This window comes from Lontra canadensis, unplaced genomic scaffold, assembly GCF_010015895.1.
Source record: "Lontra canadensis isolate GAN:19392208 unplaced genomic scaffold, GSC_riverotter_1.0 scaffold46, whole genome shotgun sequence".
Taxonomy (NCBI): Eukaryota; Metazoa; Chordata; class Mammalia; order Carnivora; family Mustelidae; genus Lontra; species Lontra canadensis.
Window position 1 is genome coordinate 8,279,194 of NW_022631040.1, and position 17,779 is coordinate 8,296,972.

General features: G+C 39.0%; 1 protein-coding gene across 1 annotated transcript in view; it reads right to left on the minus strand.

The window, feature by feature from the left end:
* Positions 1 to 17,779, minus strand: part of USH2A (usherin) — a 678,599-nt gene that overhangs the window by 140,276 nt on the left and 520,544 nt on the right. The window contains exons 51-54 of the mRNA XM_032872913.1: positions 13,619 to 13,823; positions 8,715 to 8,912; positions 8,034 to 8,188; positions 4,694 to 4,892 (exon numbers count right to left, since the gene is read on the minus strand). Coding sequence (XP_032728804.1) covers positions 4,694 to 4,892; positions 8,034 to 8,188; positions 8,715 to 8,912; positions 13,619 to 13,823 — 757 coding nt within the window. The remainder of the gene's footprint in view (positions 1 to 4,693; positions 4,893 to 8,033; positions 8,189 to 8,714; positions 8,913 to 13,618; positions 13,824 to 17,779) is intronic.

The window sequence follows — 17,779 nt, forward strand, 5'->3', positions numbered from 1 at the left end:
GCTCCATCCATGTTGTTGCAAATGGCAAGATTTTATTTTTTGTGACCAAATAACATTCCACTGTAGATGTATATATATTTTTAAAATATATATTTTTATATATTTTATATTATATATATGTATATATACATATATATATATATATGGATTTTTAAAAAAATCCATCCATTGATGGACACTTGGGCTGCTTCCATCCTTTCAATCCTGGATCCTTCTTGGTTAATGTTTTTGTATTTTGGGGGCAAATACCCAGTAGTCCAATTACCAAATCATAGGGTAGCTCTATTTTTACTTTTTTTGAGGTAAAAATGCACCACTGCATTCCCACCTAACAGTGCATGAGCATTCCTTTCTCTCCACATCCTCACCAACACCTATTGTTTCTTGTGTTTCTGATTTTCATCACTCTGACTTGCGTGAGGTGACCTCTCACTGCAGTTTTCATTTACATTCCACTGATGCTGAGTGATGTTGAGGACATGTCTGTTGGCCATCTGTATGTTTTCTTTGGAGAAATGTCTGTTCATGTCTTCTGCCACCTTTTAATTGGATTATTTGTTTTTTTGGATGTTGAGTCATACCTAAATAATTTTTGGACAAAGGACTCCACATTCTCATTTTGCCCTGGACTCTGAAAATGATGTAGCCATTCCTGCCTGAGATTTAGATGTATTTGACAGTATGATTTTTGCATCCGATCAAAACAGAATAAAATCATTCAGATCCTAGTTTACTACTCAGTATCTACCCACTCAACAAATCTTCGTGAATACTTAATATGTTAAGTACTCTGATAGGTGCCTATCTCAGTATAGACGATACAATGGCAAACAGGAAGCTATTGTCTGCCCTTAGAAAACTTCACCTATTAGCTGAGGAATAGTGACAGGAAGAAGGAATATTGTGATAAAGTATCATAAATGCCATGAGAGCCAAGAGCCAAGTACTGGCTACCATGGGAGGACACAGCAGAATTATCGAAACAGAAGATCCCCTTATAAGGAATTTCCACATTTTCTGGTACTGATGGTCAAAGTGTGTCCTTTTTTTTTTTTTTTCCCTTCAACAATGATGCTCAGGATATCTGTTCCAGTACATTAATAGTGCCTGTCTGCTACAACCTGCCTTGTTAGGGTGTATGCTATTTTAGCACAGGAGATCTTCATGAGCTTCTAAGAAAATGGAAAAGGAAGGCAAATTGTTCTCTCCTTGCTAACTTAATGCTGGTGGGTCTTCCTTTTCAAGGAAAATGCAATGATAAGCAACTTTTTTTTTTTTTTTGATAAGCAACTTTTAATAAATTATTTTGAAAACACTTTTCTCCCAGAGTTAAGAGACACATAAACCCTTATCAAATCTGCTGCTAAAGAGGACATGATTAATTCATTTTGTTCTCGGTGGCCCTAATTATTTAGTTAATCCTTTCTCCATCTCTTCTGCCCAGTGCCCATGCTAGGAGGCCCATATATAAAGCAGTGGTAACCCAAAGTGAAACAATGCCATAACTGACGTCCCAATTGTTCTGCGCAGGATGGCGGACCTGTTTAGTAATAAATGATATGAAAAGGTCTTTTATTGACAAGCTGCCATGTGCTGTTTGCATTAGCGGATATGAGAAGATGATGGCTGTTTCTCCTTCGTCCCCATGGTATTCAGCTCAGTGAGATAGCAGAAAATGCTTCAGTTTACTTAAAGCATTGATAACACCTCTAAATAATTAACTGAGGACTTCCTGTCTTCAATTACTTAATGCTTTTTTTAACATCTTGAGAGGATTATAAGCAATTTATGGATTTCACATGATGAGTGCATTCGCCACTATTCCCACAAAGCATTTAGGGGATCATGTTTCTAAAGCTTTGAGGTAATTAAAAATAAGCATGGAGACAATGGGGCTGAGGCAAGGTGTTCGCTTTCCCTTCTGTCATTTCTAAGGACCTAGATTTTCAAGTTCCAGGATGACTGGTGCTACAACTTCATTAGTGTTTGGCTGTTAACTTAGGGAACCAAGGTTTTGGAAATGATGAGAAAAGCAAAACATTTATCCCAGAGGGTACAGGTAGCCCTTTAATCAAACTTGGGAGATGCAATGTAAAGTAAATCTGGTTGTTTCCGTTTGTTTCACGAATGCAGTAAAATAGTCATCTATATCATAAAATACTTCCATAGTGAATTTGGTCAGTTAGAGAACTATGGAAACGAATGTTTCCTGGCAGATAAGGTATAGGAACATTAGATAGAACTCAGGTTTTAGATGAGCTAATGCCCAGCACCGCTGCCATCCAGCAGGGACAGCATATATAGGAGGCTGTACTCGGTGAGGTTATGCTAAGATCTAAGGGGTTTGCTTCCTCATGCGACAAAGACACTTCTCTTTAGGACTGTCTTGCCAAGTGAAATACTGTCTACATCTACTTAAAATGGAGCAGATGAATGAACCAAATGAATCCTAAAGGCTTCTTTTCATTTTATGATCTTATAAAAAGTAAAACCATATAGAAAAACTTTAAAATATTTTTCCTAATAAAAGAGAACTCCAGGCATCAAGTGATGTGCGTGAAATCCTCTCTGACATGAGAATATTCATTAAAAATGACAATGAGAAGAAGAACTGGTGGAATAAAGGTGTTTTAAAGAAAAAGCTTCCCAATTATTTTATAATTAATGAGGCTATCAATCCTGTTGGTGTACACATTACATTTGAATTTATTCTGTTGGCATGTAAATGCTTGTTTTTTAAAAAAAATGCAAATCAGAACAGCTCACACAGTTCAAAGCTCATGCTGGCTGAGGAGACATATAGTCTAAGAAGAACATTCCATATCACGGTATCCTGGTTTTTTGTGAAACCTTTACTGATACAAAATCTAAATGTGTCTTAACTTGGCTTTCGAAGCTCTGCAACCGACATTCCATTTTCCAAGCCAGGTTACTCTTTTGATTTCCCCCCACTGCGTTCTTTGGAGTTCTGCTGTTGTATCGGTCGCACTGTATTTGCAATTAGTTCTTAACTTGTCAGTGTTCCCTATCACTGGAAGCTGCTGCTGCTTCTTCTTCTTCTTCTTCTTCTTTTTAAGATTTTATTTATTTATTTGACAGACAGAGATCACAAGTAGGCAAAGGCAGGCAGAGAGAGAGGAGGAAGCAGGCTTCCTGCCGAGCAGAGAGCCCGATGCAGGGCACGATTCCAGGACCCTGGGATCATGACCTGAGCTGAAGGCAGAGGCTTTAACCCACTGAGCCACCCAGGCGCCCCTCACTGGAAGCTTCCTGAGAGCAGCAATCTTGTTTTAGAGCACTTGACTTCTGGAACTTCCTGAAGACAGTAGACATCTGTCAATGAATACCTGCTTGTGTGTCAGGGCATCATAGAATTAAGAGCAAATCATGAACTGATTTTTCCACCTGTGTAGTATAACTTGTGCTTCCTCTGAGGAAAACTCAGGCACACTTTCCCAGGCTTTTCTGTACTTCTTTATGAGTTTCCTGATCTCTAGTATCAATGCTCCATGCAAGCCAAGGGGTCCAATGGAAGAAGAATATTCACTCAGGGGACCTTGGAAGGAAGCTGCTGACAATGGAGGAAAAGGAAGTTTGTAATCTCTTGCCTATGGCCTCAGAACCTAAACTCACACAACTGTTTGGAATGATTCAGTAGATCTGAGTAATGAACCAAGTTACTTACCATCTCAAAGTATTCTTTTCTGTAAAATGCGAGTAATAACTCTTTTTACCACATAGATTTGTGGAGAGAATCAAACAAGATAGTACATGCCAGGTGTCACATGGGAAATCCATGTGTTCCCCAAACATTTGTGTAGTTTTGTGTAGCATCTACAGATATGTCAGGGATTGTTCTAGGCGCTGGAAGTACTGTATTGAACTAGGTACTGATTTATACCGAACAATATCAAACTGTATTGAACTAGGTATCCCCGACCCAATTTGGGGAGATACAGAAAACAAGCACTATTAGGTAGTGAGAGATCCATGACAAAAATAAGACCAGGTGATAACCATGGTGTAATAAAGAGGCTTCCTTAGAACGGGAATGTCAGAAAACGCTTCACTTCTCTTCAGAAATGACATTCAAAACAAAACATGTTAATTATTATTATAATCACGTCTAGTAATTATCTGACTTTATGCCATTATACTGTACTATTATTTTTTTACAGTTAATTGTAATAAATGTTATAACAAACCATAAAAATAATACAGTCACTATTAATTAACGTTAATAATAACAAATTGTCACAGTCACCTGTCAACTATTCTGTGTATTAGTTACCCACTCAGTAGATAAATGTTAGCCTCTGGACGATTTCTCCCTGCCTTCCAGTACATTCCTGGCTATTCTCATCCCATTATCTATGAGTATATCCTTGGGGAATGAAAATGCATCTTACCGTTTGTCTGAGGGAAAAAAAAAAAGGTAATACTGATGCAAAAACCCTACACATAATGCATATCAAAGCCAAATATAAATTATTTCTGAAGTTATCTGCTGTTGTGGCTTATTGCTGCCAGTGTGGGCTCTTCTATTAGCATGGATAAGTGGGACCTGACCATATGTCAAGAGAACACGTCCTTTCGAAGTGACCTCATATATCAAACGCACACCCCTGGGATGCTTTGCCCCCCTAACCACAATGACAGACTCTTCCGGTAGGTTTTCCTCTTTTTTTTTCACCTGTGACCGTATGCTGCCTCCTGTCAGTGGTGCCAGTGTAGATGAGACCTTTCCCAACCTGCCTGAGCTGGTACTCTTTAATGATGCCATTTGGTTTCTCAGGGACGCTCCAGCTCAAATGCAGAGCCTCTGCACTGGGTGCTGTGACTCTGGGCGGCAGGACGCTCTCCGGGACTCCGTGGGTAGTGGCGGCAACTACCTGCAAACAGGAATTAAACAGCAATTTGTGGTAATAGGACACTAGGTATTCTGATCAATGAGAATGTCACTTTTGTTTTAAAATGTTGTTGTCTGGCCTGGCATATCTTTAGCGGGGGCTTGGAGAAATGGTCTCCTTCTTCTTCTTCTTCCTTTTTTTTCTTTTTATTCTTTTCCTTCCATCCTATTTAAACAATGAAATCTGACCTTGAATACATTACCTAAGTCTCAAACTACCATTTATCACAACAAGTTCAACAACAATTTTGACGGCAGAGTGCAGCCCTCAGTTTAAACAAGTAAAATCTGGCGGGCAGACTGTCTTGCTAGAGAACTCTTGATGACTCTCTTCCATATGGCCCATCAGTGTCTTTGCATTTTAACAGCCTGATTTTGTACATTTTAAGCACCAGTAAATATGAAGCAAAACCCACATCTGAACTTGCTTGCATATAATATGCTTTGAACAGTATAAATGGGCAGATTTTTTTTTTTTTAATATTCTTCCTGTGATACCCAGGATGTCTCAATAGCCTCTATACCAACGTTCTGGAAAAAGAACTGAATGAGAAAGAAAAAAGGATAAGTCAACTGGTTATTTATGCAGCATTATCAAAATACAGTTTTGGATAAAAATTAGCTACATTTGTTTTTTCACAGAATTAACTCTGGTTTCAGTTTTTTAACCAATTGTTCTGGCATCTGGTAGGCAGGAGCTGTGCCTGTGTAAAAAGACATGGAATTGTTCTAGGACCGTTCGGACCATAACTTTTGATGGGGCCCAATCAGCTGCCATCTGTTTAAATGGTGCCACGCTCGGAGACGTTTCTGGAGGTCTGCTGAATGAAAAGCTGCACATATGCACGGCGGTGGACCCATCTGACTGAATGTTTTCCTTGGATGGTTCTTGCACAGTGTGTGAAGATGCTGTTCTTATAAAGTTGTAACCACATGAAAAGAATCAGAGCTGCTGTGTGTTTGTTTCTCCTGGTTTCTTCTGACTAGGCTGGCTTCTGTGAGATGGCTCTTTCTTTATTTTTCTCCTAAATCATCTCACTGTTTCTTTCCAGTCTCCTTTGTGGGCCCTTTGCATTCCCAGTGCTCATCATCTATGGTCTATTTTTTTTTTTTTCTCTCTCTCTTCTCCTTAAATGACCCTATTCAAACTCCTTGCTTCAACTTCCCACATGGATCCTTCTAGCAAATCAGTCACTTCGTAATCCAGACTCTGACAAGACATTTTTGCTTAAAGTGCCAAGTAATATTTTCTTCTGTCACTCTATCTGTTCCTTCTCTTAAAAATATATATATTTTAAAAAGGCTTAAAATTTTAATCTTCTTCTACACTCAAATTTTCCTCTTTTATTTTTTTATTTGCTTGCAGAATGGCACCGTGATCTATAATTTGCTCAAGCCAGAGAGCCAGAGATCTTGAATAACATCTTTGATACTTTCCTCTTATTACCCTGCATAGAGTTGACAGCAATTTCTCGTATTACCCTGCATTTGGTTGACACCAAGTCCTACAGATTTCATCCCCCAACATCTGTTCTATCTTCCTGATATTCTCCACTCTGACTCCCGTTACATGAGCTCATTTCTTTCCTATACTGCAGCAGAAATCTTGGTATCATTTTATTTTCTATGCCAGGCTCTTTTGCCCCTTTCTGTGTTTCAAGAGAAGGCAATTTTTGTTAGTTATATATATATATTTTTAGAATTTATTTATTTATTTGACAGAAAGAGATCACAAGTAGGCAAAGAGGCAGGCAGAGAGAGAAAGAGGAGGAAGCAGACTCCCTGAGGAGCAGAGAGCCTGATGCAGGACTCGATCCCAGGACCCTGAGATCATGACCTGAGCCAAAGGCAGAGTCTTTAACCCACTGAGCCACCCAGGTGCCCTTAAAGTGATATTTAAATAGAAACTTTTAAACTGAGGAATGATTTGAGAATTGTTATGGATTTATAGAAGATCATCTGAGAATAGTTGGCAGAACTTTGGAAAACAGTATGGAGGTTCCTCAAAAAGTTAAAAAGAGAGCTACCCTATGACCCAACAATTGCACTAGTGGGTATTTACCCCAAAGATACAGATGAAATGAAAAGAAGGGGCACATGCACCCCACTGTTCATAGCAGCAATGTCCACAATAGCCAAACTGTGGAAGGAGCCGACATGCCCTTCAACAGACAAATGGATAAAGAAGATGTGGCCCATATACACAATGGAATATTCCTCAGCCATCAGAAAGGATGAACACCCACCATTTGTACTGACATGGATGGAACTGGAGGGTACCATGCTGAGTGAAATAAGTCAAAGAGAGAAAGACAATTATCATATGGTTTCACTTATATGTGGAACATAAGGAATGTCATGGAGGACATTAGGGGAAGGAAGGAAAAGCTGGAGGTGGGAAAGTCAGAGGGGGAAACATACAGTAAGAGGCTATGGACTCTGGGAAACAATTTGAGGGTTTCGCAGGGGGTTAGGGGGATGGGTGAGCCTGATGATGGGTATTAAGGAGGGCACATGTTATAATGAGCCCTGGGTATTATACGCAAATATTGAATCATGGAACACTACATCAAAAACCAAAGATGTACTATATGGTGACTAACATAACCTAATTAAAAATATAGTTGGCAGAGGGAAAATGTGATAAAGAGGGTAATATTGGTTCAAATTTTCTTTCTTTTTTTTTAAGCATATGCATTTTTTTTTAGATTTTTATTTATTTATTTGACAGACAGAGATCACAAGTAGGCAGAGAGGCAGGCAGAGAGAGAGAGGAAGGGAAGCAGGCTCCCTGGTGAGCAGAGAGCCCGATGTGGGACTCGATCCCAGGACCCTGGGATCATGACCTGAGCCGAAGGCAGAGGCTTTAACCCACTGAGCCACCCAGGCGCCCCCCCCCCTTTTTTTTTTTAAACTAATGAAACATTGACACATGGATACATTTCCTTTGCAGTGCTCTCTCCTTCTGGACATACATATTAGTAGTCAGATGAGATGCCATGTGAACGTGTTACCATTGAGGCAGATATTGTTTTCTGACAGTGCAAAAATCATTCACAACCTGGATGTTCCTATAGTCTTCCCACTGGCTACTTCTGTCCAGAGTTTGGGCTCCTTCCCTTACCTTGTTGCTGATGGCACAGCCAACAACCGTGCAGGCTTTCAGCTGGTACGAGTATTCCTGAAATGGCTGAATTCCCTTCGTATCAGAAAAGCTCAGTGACGTTCCCTGAAAACGTTCAATCCCATTTCGGAGAAGAATGTAGTAGATAATTGGACCTAAAAGAGACAGAGAAATACCCGGATTTGAGTGTCAGATCCTTTTAACTATTTGCAAACAACTCACATGTCTTAGGGTCCTGAGGAAATAGAATAATCTAGCATTACTTACTTTTAATTTGCTATCGGATTGCTATGTTCAAGCAGTACTCAGCGATATGCACTCTTATTGAAGAGAGGGATTCTGGACACAAATAATTAAAGTCATTTATATTTATTTTCCCTCACTACCAAACAAAATTTCTTCCAATATGAAAACTATTTTGCCTTTCCTTAGCAGTCTTTGCTTGTTTGAAAGCAGCTCAGACATATATGCTAGGGTTCGAGAAAAAAATTCCTGGACTAAAAACTTGTGAGTCATATTTTACAGAATGAATGATTAGTAGGCACACACCTAAGGTTCCTTTTACCAGCAAATAATTTTTAATGGTGAGATGCATGCCAGTTACATGTAGATTACACTCATTTCAATTTCCTTATGGATTTATAGGATTTTGTTATTTCAATTTAAAAAGTAGCTTAATACCATTTGACTGTATAGGTTTCTTCCAACTTAAGAGTATCACATCTTCAAGATTATCCATTTTGGTCCACCTAGGGTCACGAAGTCCTTCAGGCACATCTTCTTTTGTCCTGGCTCTAATGGCTTTGCTGAATCCTCGCCCATAGCTGTTCCATGCAGAAATCCTATACTCATACGTCATATAAGGCTCCAGGTTCACATCTGGAAAGGGAGAAATTGAACAGCAAGCTTTTAAAAACATTTTTTTTACCATCATATTGAAAATGAATATAAAAACTTTTAAAAACTTAAAAATAAATGCTTAATGCTAGAACTCTCATCTCTTAATGTTCTAAATCATAAGAAAAACACTTTATGTGTTTATTGGATGCAAAGATATGGAACTCCACAGAAAAGAATTCACTTTCTCTGATCAAATAATGGGTAACATGAAAGGAATGACTGAAAACCTAAAGTACTAGACTAATGTTCACTGGATGTTAGTGCTTCCCACTTCTGTAAGGGGCAGGTTCACCAACCTGCTTTTATAGTCTGATACTATAAATCTTACCAATTATTACACCATTCATATTACATTAAATTATTAAATTATATATAATTTAATATATTATGTAAAATATAATGGATTATATATAATATATAGTTACTATGATATATAAGACTGGAAACTTGGCTTATGGTTAGTGGATATAACTAGTTATATATGGATATAGTATATATATAAATATATATTTATATATATAAATTTATATATTTATATATAGCGTTATAAATGATTAGTGGTTAGTGGAATGCACAATCCACTACACACATCCTTCCCTCTTTTGCCCAACCAGAACTGAAACCCAAACTCAAAACAACCAATCTAAAGAAAAGAATTAAACTGTTGAGTGTTTTGTTCTGGCAATGATTTTATTAGATAATCATCCATGTGATTCAATGGCATGCCAAAAGTCTTTGTTCAGTTTTAAGCTTTGGTAACTTCAGAAACACAAATGCTACAAATTTACAAAAAAACAAACAAACTGAAAAATTAATTGGCTAAATCTGTTTAATTTTGTGAATTTTGACTATGTTTGTATGCACGGATTTTTGTGTGGTGGTTTCTGGATGACTTCTCAGAGGGGAGATCAGAAGAAGAGGTCCTTCCTTGGCTTCTCAGCCACTTGCCCTATCTTTATGTTGGGATGAGTCTCCATCCATCCATGTGGGTTTTTTTACTGCCTTTTTTAAAATATATTTCCTTACCATAAACCCTGACCTGCCTACTTTATAGAATTAGTATGAAAATAAAATGCATGATGTTATGTGCCAAAATATCATTAAATGTAAACTGCTATAAAATAGAGGGCTTATCTTCTGTCTTCAGGGGGCATCTGCCATTTGTTACCTGGGATGACCACTGGTGGGTGCCCAGATCTCCCTTCTGTCAGAGGCCTTCTGCCTAGGGTCTAATTTTCCCAGTTTTCTCTGCAGCTTGGGGTTATCAGGTGACTCAGATCTCAACAACAGAAGAAGCACAACAGTGATATAGGCAACCAGTGTCTCACTTCCTAAGAGGAATCACTTTCCCTCCATTGACCTTCTCATCCCCTTTTGGTGGCCTGGAAGTAGGATGTTGTGGTGACCCAGGTTGTACCATGGGAAGGACGGCAGCACCAGAAACATCATGAGCCATCACCTGGAAGGAATCTGGATCCCCGAATGACTGTAGGGCCGAGCTGCCCAGACCATCCACCTACTCACATGAGGTCACTATATTTTTCAATCAATTGGCTGTAGCAGATTGAACTGCTCATTGCTAGTAACTGTTCTTTCCAACCCTTCAAGCCCACATCACCAATTCTAATTTCAGTTGCAGTAGCTTGGCATGCTGTGGTTCTTGTTCTTTCCTCTATGGCATTTCATTCTTTTTACTCTCTCATCTCTTATCTTCATTTCTTTGTTTTCCTGTGAGGCCTGGTCTTTAAAAGATGCTCCTAGCTCATGAAAGAATTCTTTTTGTTTTACACATAAGGAAGCATAGTTGAAATTTTGCCTTCCCTCAACAATCTCTCTTATTTCTGAGTTTTTTTCTTTGCCAGAATTTCCAACTCAACTCTTTTTTAAAAAAAGAAAAGAAAAGAAAATACCCCCCCCCCCATCTTTTGTAATCTCAAAATCATTATGTACGTTATAAGGGACTAGTCTTCAAATAACAGAGGGTTTTGCTTTTTGGGGGGGTAGACTCACTCAATTTTTACTTGTTACTGGCTTAAATGTCCCATGCATACTTGTCTGCAATCATTTCTTCAGCTGATAGTTCTTCAAAAACGCATGTACAGGATTGTGTTGTTCTATTGCTGAAAAGCTTTAATATGGCCTCATTGCTGCCTGCTTAGTGTGGTATAAAAGGCCTTCGTCTGCTGACCCCTGCTTTTTGGCCTCATCCCCATGGTTTCTCCTCTCCTTCAGGATGCTACAATCAAATCAAGGGCCTTGTTTTTCACATCTGACTGGGCTTTCTCTCACTTCCTGTGCTTTGTACATGCTGCCCTCTCTGCCTACCTTCCCTTGCTTTGAACTGGTATGTTTCTACTTGTTCTTCAGTTCTCAGCTCAGCTCAGGCATGATATCCTTCACAAGTCTTTCCTAACCTCTTCAGTCTGGGTTAGATGTCCTTGCAATGCCCTTGAAAAGCATCCTATGCTTACTTCTGTTGCAGTTCTTACATGGACGTATTTCTCACATTACAGGGTACTCATATTTGTCCCCTGTCTGTTCATACGGGCTTCAAATCCCTGATGGAAAGTCTTACTTATTTGTTTTCACAGCTGGTGGGCTACCAGTGTGGGGACTGGTTATTAGTAACAATTTAAGAAATATTTTTTGATAAATGAAATGATTGTATGCGTGAATGAATTTGGGTGCGCTCTGATGTTGTTTAGCTTTTAACTATAAATTTCTAAGAAAGGTGGACTTCTTAGTCCAAATTGGTCTCAATGGTATTGTTTTAGCATGATTTTGGTGTTTAGTTTTGTTCTTGGAAGAGAAATTTTTGTTATTTTTCATATTTAATTTATAGTATTCTTTGGTAGGCAAAGCAATCTGAAATATGGATGTTTAAATAAGTTAAACATTTTCTCCTCTGGAGAAGGCTATTGCAAATATGCCTTAAGGGACCTTCAAAATCTTCACCTTGACTTCAAAAGGCAGATAAAACTACAGAATTCTCTTGGATCATGTGCATCTAGACCAAACCCACTAATTTGGAAATGAGGGTCCTTAAATCTGTAACTGGACGTGGAAGGACATTGGAGGGTTTAAGGAATTGTTCTCTATTCTGAGGACTTTCCTGATTAAATGCATTCCAATGAATGTTTTTGTTTTGTTTTGTTTGCTTAAAGTGTGTTAATCCAAGAATGAGGTAAAGTGAAGCAAGGGCGTCTTGTTCATACCACTATTTCAATCTCGTAGGAGGGATGGAACAAAGGTCCAGATGCACACGACACAAGGTAGAAGTGAACGTCATGTTCTTGTGTGAGAGGAGAGAGACACTGGGCTTGAGAAGCCTGCACTGGGGACAAGAATGTTCACTTACACCCTGGGAATGATGAAGAAGGACATTTCAGGTGGCAGAAATACTTGAGGGGAGTTTGGAGCACTGTGAGAGGACCTCCTACACCATGAAGAGTCTTCTAAATCTGCGGGTCTTGAGGGCGACGTGATTTAAATCTGACATCTTCCCTTAGCAACGTACTTTTATAGATGACCCTCAGTCTCTTCATCTGTTAAATGGCCATACTTCCATGATTGCTTTGTGGGTAAATTAAGGTAAGGTTTTAAAGAATCTAGCACATCACTGGAACCTTATCTCTGTTCCTGCTTTCCCTCCTTAATCGACTTCCTCACTCCAGCATCTTGCCTTATTTTTTTGTAATCTTAAGGTTTGCCATTATCACCCACCATCAGTTAAGTAAGGCAGAATAGTGAGTCAGGATGGAACAGAGCAGTTTAGTTAACCTTAGCTTGCTTGAATTATGTCACGTAAATGTATTCTATTTGACTCTAGATGATGGATGGTTTTATATATATATACACACACACACACACACACATACATACACACACACAGCTACACACACACACACACAGACACTTAAGTTTTCAAAAGGCAGAAACAAACTCTGTAGGGACTTAAGTAAATGGACAAATAATAAAAATTTAATAGAGGACAGAACTATTTTGGAGATGAGCTTAAACTTTTACAGTGTTTTTCACTCAGTTTAGCCAAGCCTGGGAACCACTATTTCCGAGGAACTCAGCAGGGCAAAGATGGGGCCTGAAAATTAATATTTTCAGTAACTGTGAAGGTTATTGTTCCCAAGACAATGGCCATTTAGTGGCGACACCAGGCTGTGGGAGAGTGCAGTCTCCAGACCCAGACCCAAGATCAAGAAAGGGATAGTTTAAGCTCGTCCCCAGAATAATGCTGTGAGGTCTTAATGGTGATCAGACAGGTTTCTTCCTGTTTTCTGCCTACAGGTACAGCAACGTTCATGCTTTGCATTTATTGAAAGCCTACATTCACACTTTTAAGAAAGAAAATGGGGCTCACTGATGATTAACTGGGTATACCATAAAAGAACACATAAGCTAGTTCCCTGTTCTGAAATTTCTACACGTTTATTTTAAAACAGTACATACCTTTGTCTGAATTTAGACTTTCCACTTTTTTTAAACTACTAACTTTGAACAGATCCAAAGTGTGCCTTTAATTACCTTGTAACTAGCTAGCCCACAGTATGAAGAAATTAGCTGATACTAGGTTAAGGAGGGGGCTGACATCAGGATGAAACAAGGATGCATTTTCTGCAGCTTTTCACTATCTCTCCTAAGCCACGGACAGGTGGCCCGGTTTCTGTTACCTGTGAAGGAGAACGTGTTTGCACTTCCCGTGTGAACGGTCTCTTCAGCAGACGAGCATATTTCGTCTGTTGGTTCCTTGCCGGGGGAATCATGAGGCCCTCTGATCACAGCACAAACATGGCTGGTGAAGTTGAAGTCACACGTGCCGCAGTACGCCGTGGCTTCCAGAGACGCTGGGCAGAGAGTCCCACACTCTCCATTTTCCTGAGTGGTGGAGGTGGGGAGAAGGAGATTTAAAAGTTACGTTTGGACAGGGGCGCCTGGGTGACTTAGCTGGTCGAACATCAGACTCATGGTTTCAGCTCAGTTCATGATCTCATGGGTCCTGATCTCTTGGGCTGTGGGATCCAGCCCTGCGTGGGGCTCTGTGCTCAGCAGGGAGTCTGCTGGAGCTTCTCTCCCTCTGCCCCTCCCCCAACACACATGTGTTCTCTCTCTCTAAAATAAATAAACAAGTCTTTTAAAAATTTACATTTAGATGTACATGGGGCAGGTTTCTACAAGATGAAAATGAGATTTTCTTCCACTTAGCTCACGAATAAATGTCTCAAGACTTATGAAAACAAGTGGAGGTGGTGCGTATACTCGAAAGCAGTTCTGGTGTGGATGATATAGATTTGGATTTGGAGTCTTATCTTGCCACTTCCTACTTCTGTGACCTTGAGCACGTCATGTACACTCTCGAAGCCTCAGCAACCTCCGTCAGAAAACGGAAATTACATTTACCATGAAGGTTTGTTATGTGCATCAAACAAGGTAACACCTGTAAATACCTTACACTTAAATAGAACTATATAAGATGATAGTATATATAATTTAACCCACTGAGACACCCAGGCACCCCGATTATAAATATAATTTAAGTATAAAGAAGAGCAGGAGTAATTATTTTACTATTGTTACTTTGACACTTTTCTAATGGAGCTTTAGAGAAAATAATGAGATATTTGAGAATCTGCCCTTTTGTGCTGTAGGACAAGTTGGACTTCTAAGAAGTTTTCCTTGTCTAAGTTTTAAAAAAATCTACATATTTCATGAACTCTCATTAGAGTTATTATTATTTACATTTGTAAACCTTTCCTCTGATGACTCTCTGGACTTTTTAGAGTTATTGGTAAGTACAAGTGTGTTCTAATGTCAGAAAATGAAATATTTCATCATCCCAGATTACAGGAGATATGAATAAGGCAACAATTTTGTAATGCAAAACTTTCCTTCATCTTTCCTTTTCATAGGCGGCTTAGTTAATTAATTAATTAATTTTAGAGAGACAGCAGGAGCAGGGGAAGGAGCAGGTGTCGGGGCGGGGGAGGAGGAGAAGGTATCTTAGGCAGAACGTACTGAGCAGGGAGCCTGGCCTGGGGCTCCATCTCACGATCTTAACATCTTGACTTGAAGCGTAACCAAGAGTTGGTTGTTCGACCGACCGAGACACCCAGGCACCGTAGATGGCATAATGTATGGAAAATAATTTTTTGCTGTTTAAAATTGATCTACATTCAAACTCTCTTACCTCGTATACGTAAAATTATTCTCCCAACCCAAAAGCTGTCAAAGTAAATCTGCTTCAGAAAGCTACAGTAGGATTTCCATTTGAATAGGAATATATGCACTTAGCTTCATGTCCTCATGAAGCCCAACTAGAGGACCGTAAGAGAACAGAGAAAGTCCAAGGAAACAGGAAGGGAACTAATAGCCACAGGACAGCCCAAACATGTTTGGAAGCTCGGAACTGGATGAATGTGGCAGAGACAGTCCCACGTGCCCAGTCATGTCTATTTTGTTTTTTCTCCCCAGGGATACCAGATTTGCAAGTCCAGCTGAGTAGGAAAAGGCACATGACTAGAAATGTCCATGTGCTTACTCTACAGGAAGGATTCATTTTTGCTTGTAGGTGGGACTCAAACATGTGTAATCATCCACTCTCTCCCACTGCAATGTGAGGGTCGTGTGTGAAGCCCCAGCTGATGGGAGCGACTGGGCCCCTGACACATTCCTTGGAGGGGAGCTGCCAAACTCACACTGGATTGCAATGTGAAAAACTGTTTTTTAAAAATTTTATTCTATGGACCCATTTCATATGTGAGTGCGTTTGTTTTTATTTTGGCGTAGTCTAGCATGTCCTAGCTAAAACATATATTAGAACTTTGAAGTTGGATATTGTCTTAACAACAACATTAAAGTCCTAAATCTCATGGCATTGGCTTAACTTTTAGGTGGGCAGTGGCAAAGAAATATGTACTGGGGTTTGGAAAGTTGGGGAACTCTGTTATGCTGTGGCTAAATATTTGATTTTATGACCTGGGATAACTGTCAAAGTAAGCCAGTGCTACCAAGATCATAGCCCTAAGGGAGGAAGTTATAATCAAGAACATTAGCAATAGGTTTGTGTTGTTCCTAGCTGCATTTTGGTAAAGGGTTACAAATGAGATAGAGCTTAGAGAAGATTTGGTGAAATTAAAAGGAAAAAAGAGAGTCAACTGGAAGATACAGGCCAGCAGCCAGAGTGGGAAAACCAAACACAAGTGTGCATATTGCACAGTGAGAATCCCAGGGCCCTTTCCTACTGATTCCCTGTATGTTGTCAGCCAAGCATATGTCTCATCCTGATCTAGGATGCATTTTTAAGGATAGTTAATAAAGCAGATCTTCTAAGGGTTCTTGGTAATGTGACTCCCTGACACAAAACCATCCTGCCACATGATGGGGCTACTGTCCGCTCCCCACTAACAGATGCGTCCGCGCAATGAGCTCTCACTCAGCCTCTAGAGGAAAGAACAGATTTAAAAACAGAGAAAAGAACTGAAGGGAGCAGAAACAAAACAAGGCAAAGAAGAAAACTAAAATAGTATCAAACAAATGAGACAATTCAAGGAAAAATGCAAATAAACAACAACCAGGAAACAATAAACAATGGGATTAGTATTTCCAGAATGATAAAAAAATGGAATGGAACAACAGTGGGATGCATGAACAAAGAACAGCCAGCAAAAACGAAAGAACCCTGAAAAACTAAAATTAAAAAAAAGAACCTAAAAAATAGAAAATAAAAAATATGAGAGCTAAATAAAATCAATCAATTAATACAAAGGTTGGAAGATGAAGCTAAGGCAAAATCTGATCGTGTTGAAAAAGATGAAGATTTAACTAATCAACAGTTAAGAAATATAAAGAAAAGATGGAAAGTCTAACACCAAACTAATCAGTAAAAACAGAGATTAAGAAGAGAGCAAATTATCAAAGAAATAATAAAATAACATTCCCCAGAACTAAAGGTCATGACATTTCACACTGAAAAAAATCCACAAAAAGTACAGCTTCATGAATAATAATAATAATATCATCCCCAAAGAGACATACTGTCATGAAATTTTATTTTTTTTAAATTTTTTAATGAAATTTTAGAAAAATAGAATAAAGAGAATCTCTTCAAAACTTTCATAGGAAAAACAACATGGGTATCTAGGAAGAAACAGGAATCAGAAGAGCAATGAAAGTTTAAAAATGCAGACATGATGTCAAAATCCTCAGTGGAAATAATTTTTAACCTTGCATTGTTTACCTAGCCAAGCTATCAATCCAGTGGGAGGCTTGAAAAATGATCATTTCAAATGTCAAGCCTCAAAAATTTTACCTTTTACGCACCTATACCCCAAATGATATTTCTCCAAAAGAAGGCAATAAGGCAAGAAAAGCGGACCCTTGGATTGAGAACACAGGGATACCAACACGGGAGAGAAGTAAAAGGGATTCCCAAACCCACAGTTAGAGAAGACTTGCAGGGGGAGAAATCCCACAGTGGTCTAGTCCTGATTGGAGTAGGTGATAGAAGTCTCCAGGAAAGAGGTCTTCAGGAAACAAAATGCAATCCATAGCTTGAACTTTACCTTTACCTACTGCTTGATTTGGCATTCAGAAATATTGTCCTACTAATAATAATTTAAATATGAATATTTGATATGACTGTTAATTGGCCTTCCTAAAGCCAAGTTAAGTCAATTTAAAAGATCATGGGTATAGCCTGAACATTGTCCTTGCATCACAGAAGCTACATCTTCCTGGAACCAAAATGAGACGCCTAAGAAACAAATGTGAGTGAGCAGAAATGAAGCAAATAGTTGTGAGCAGTGGTGTCATTTTAAGACAAACAGGTTTTCGAT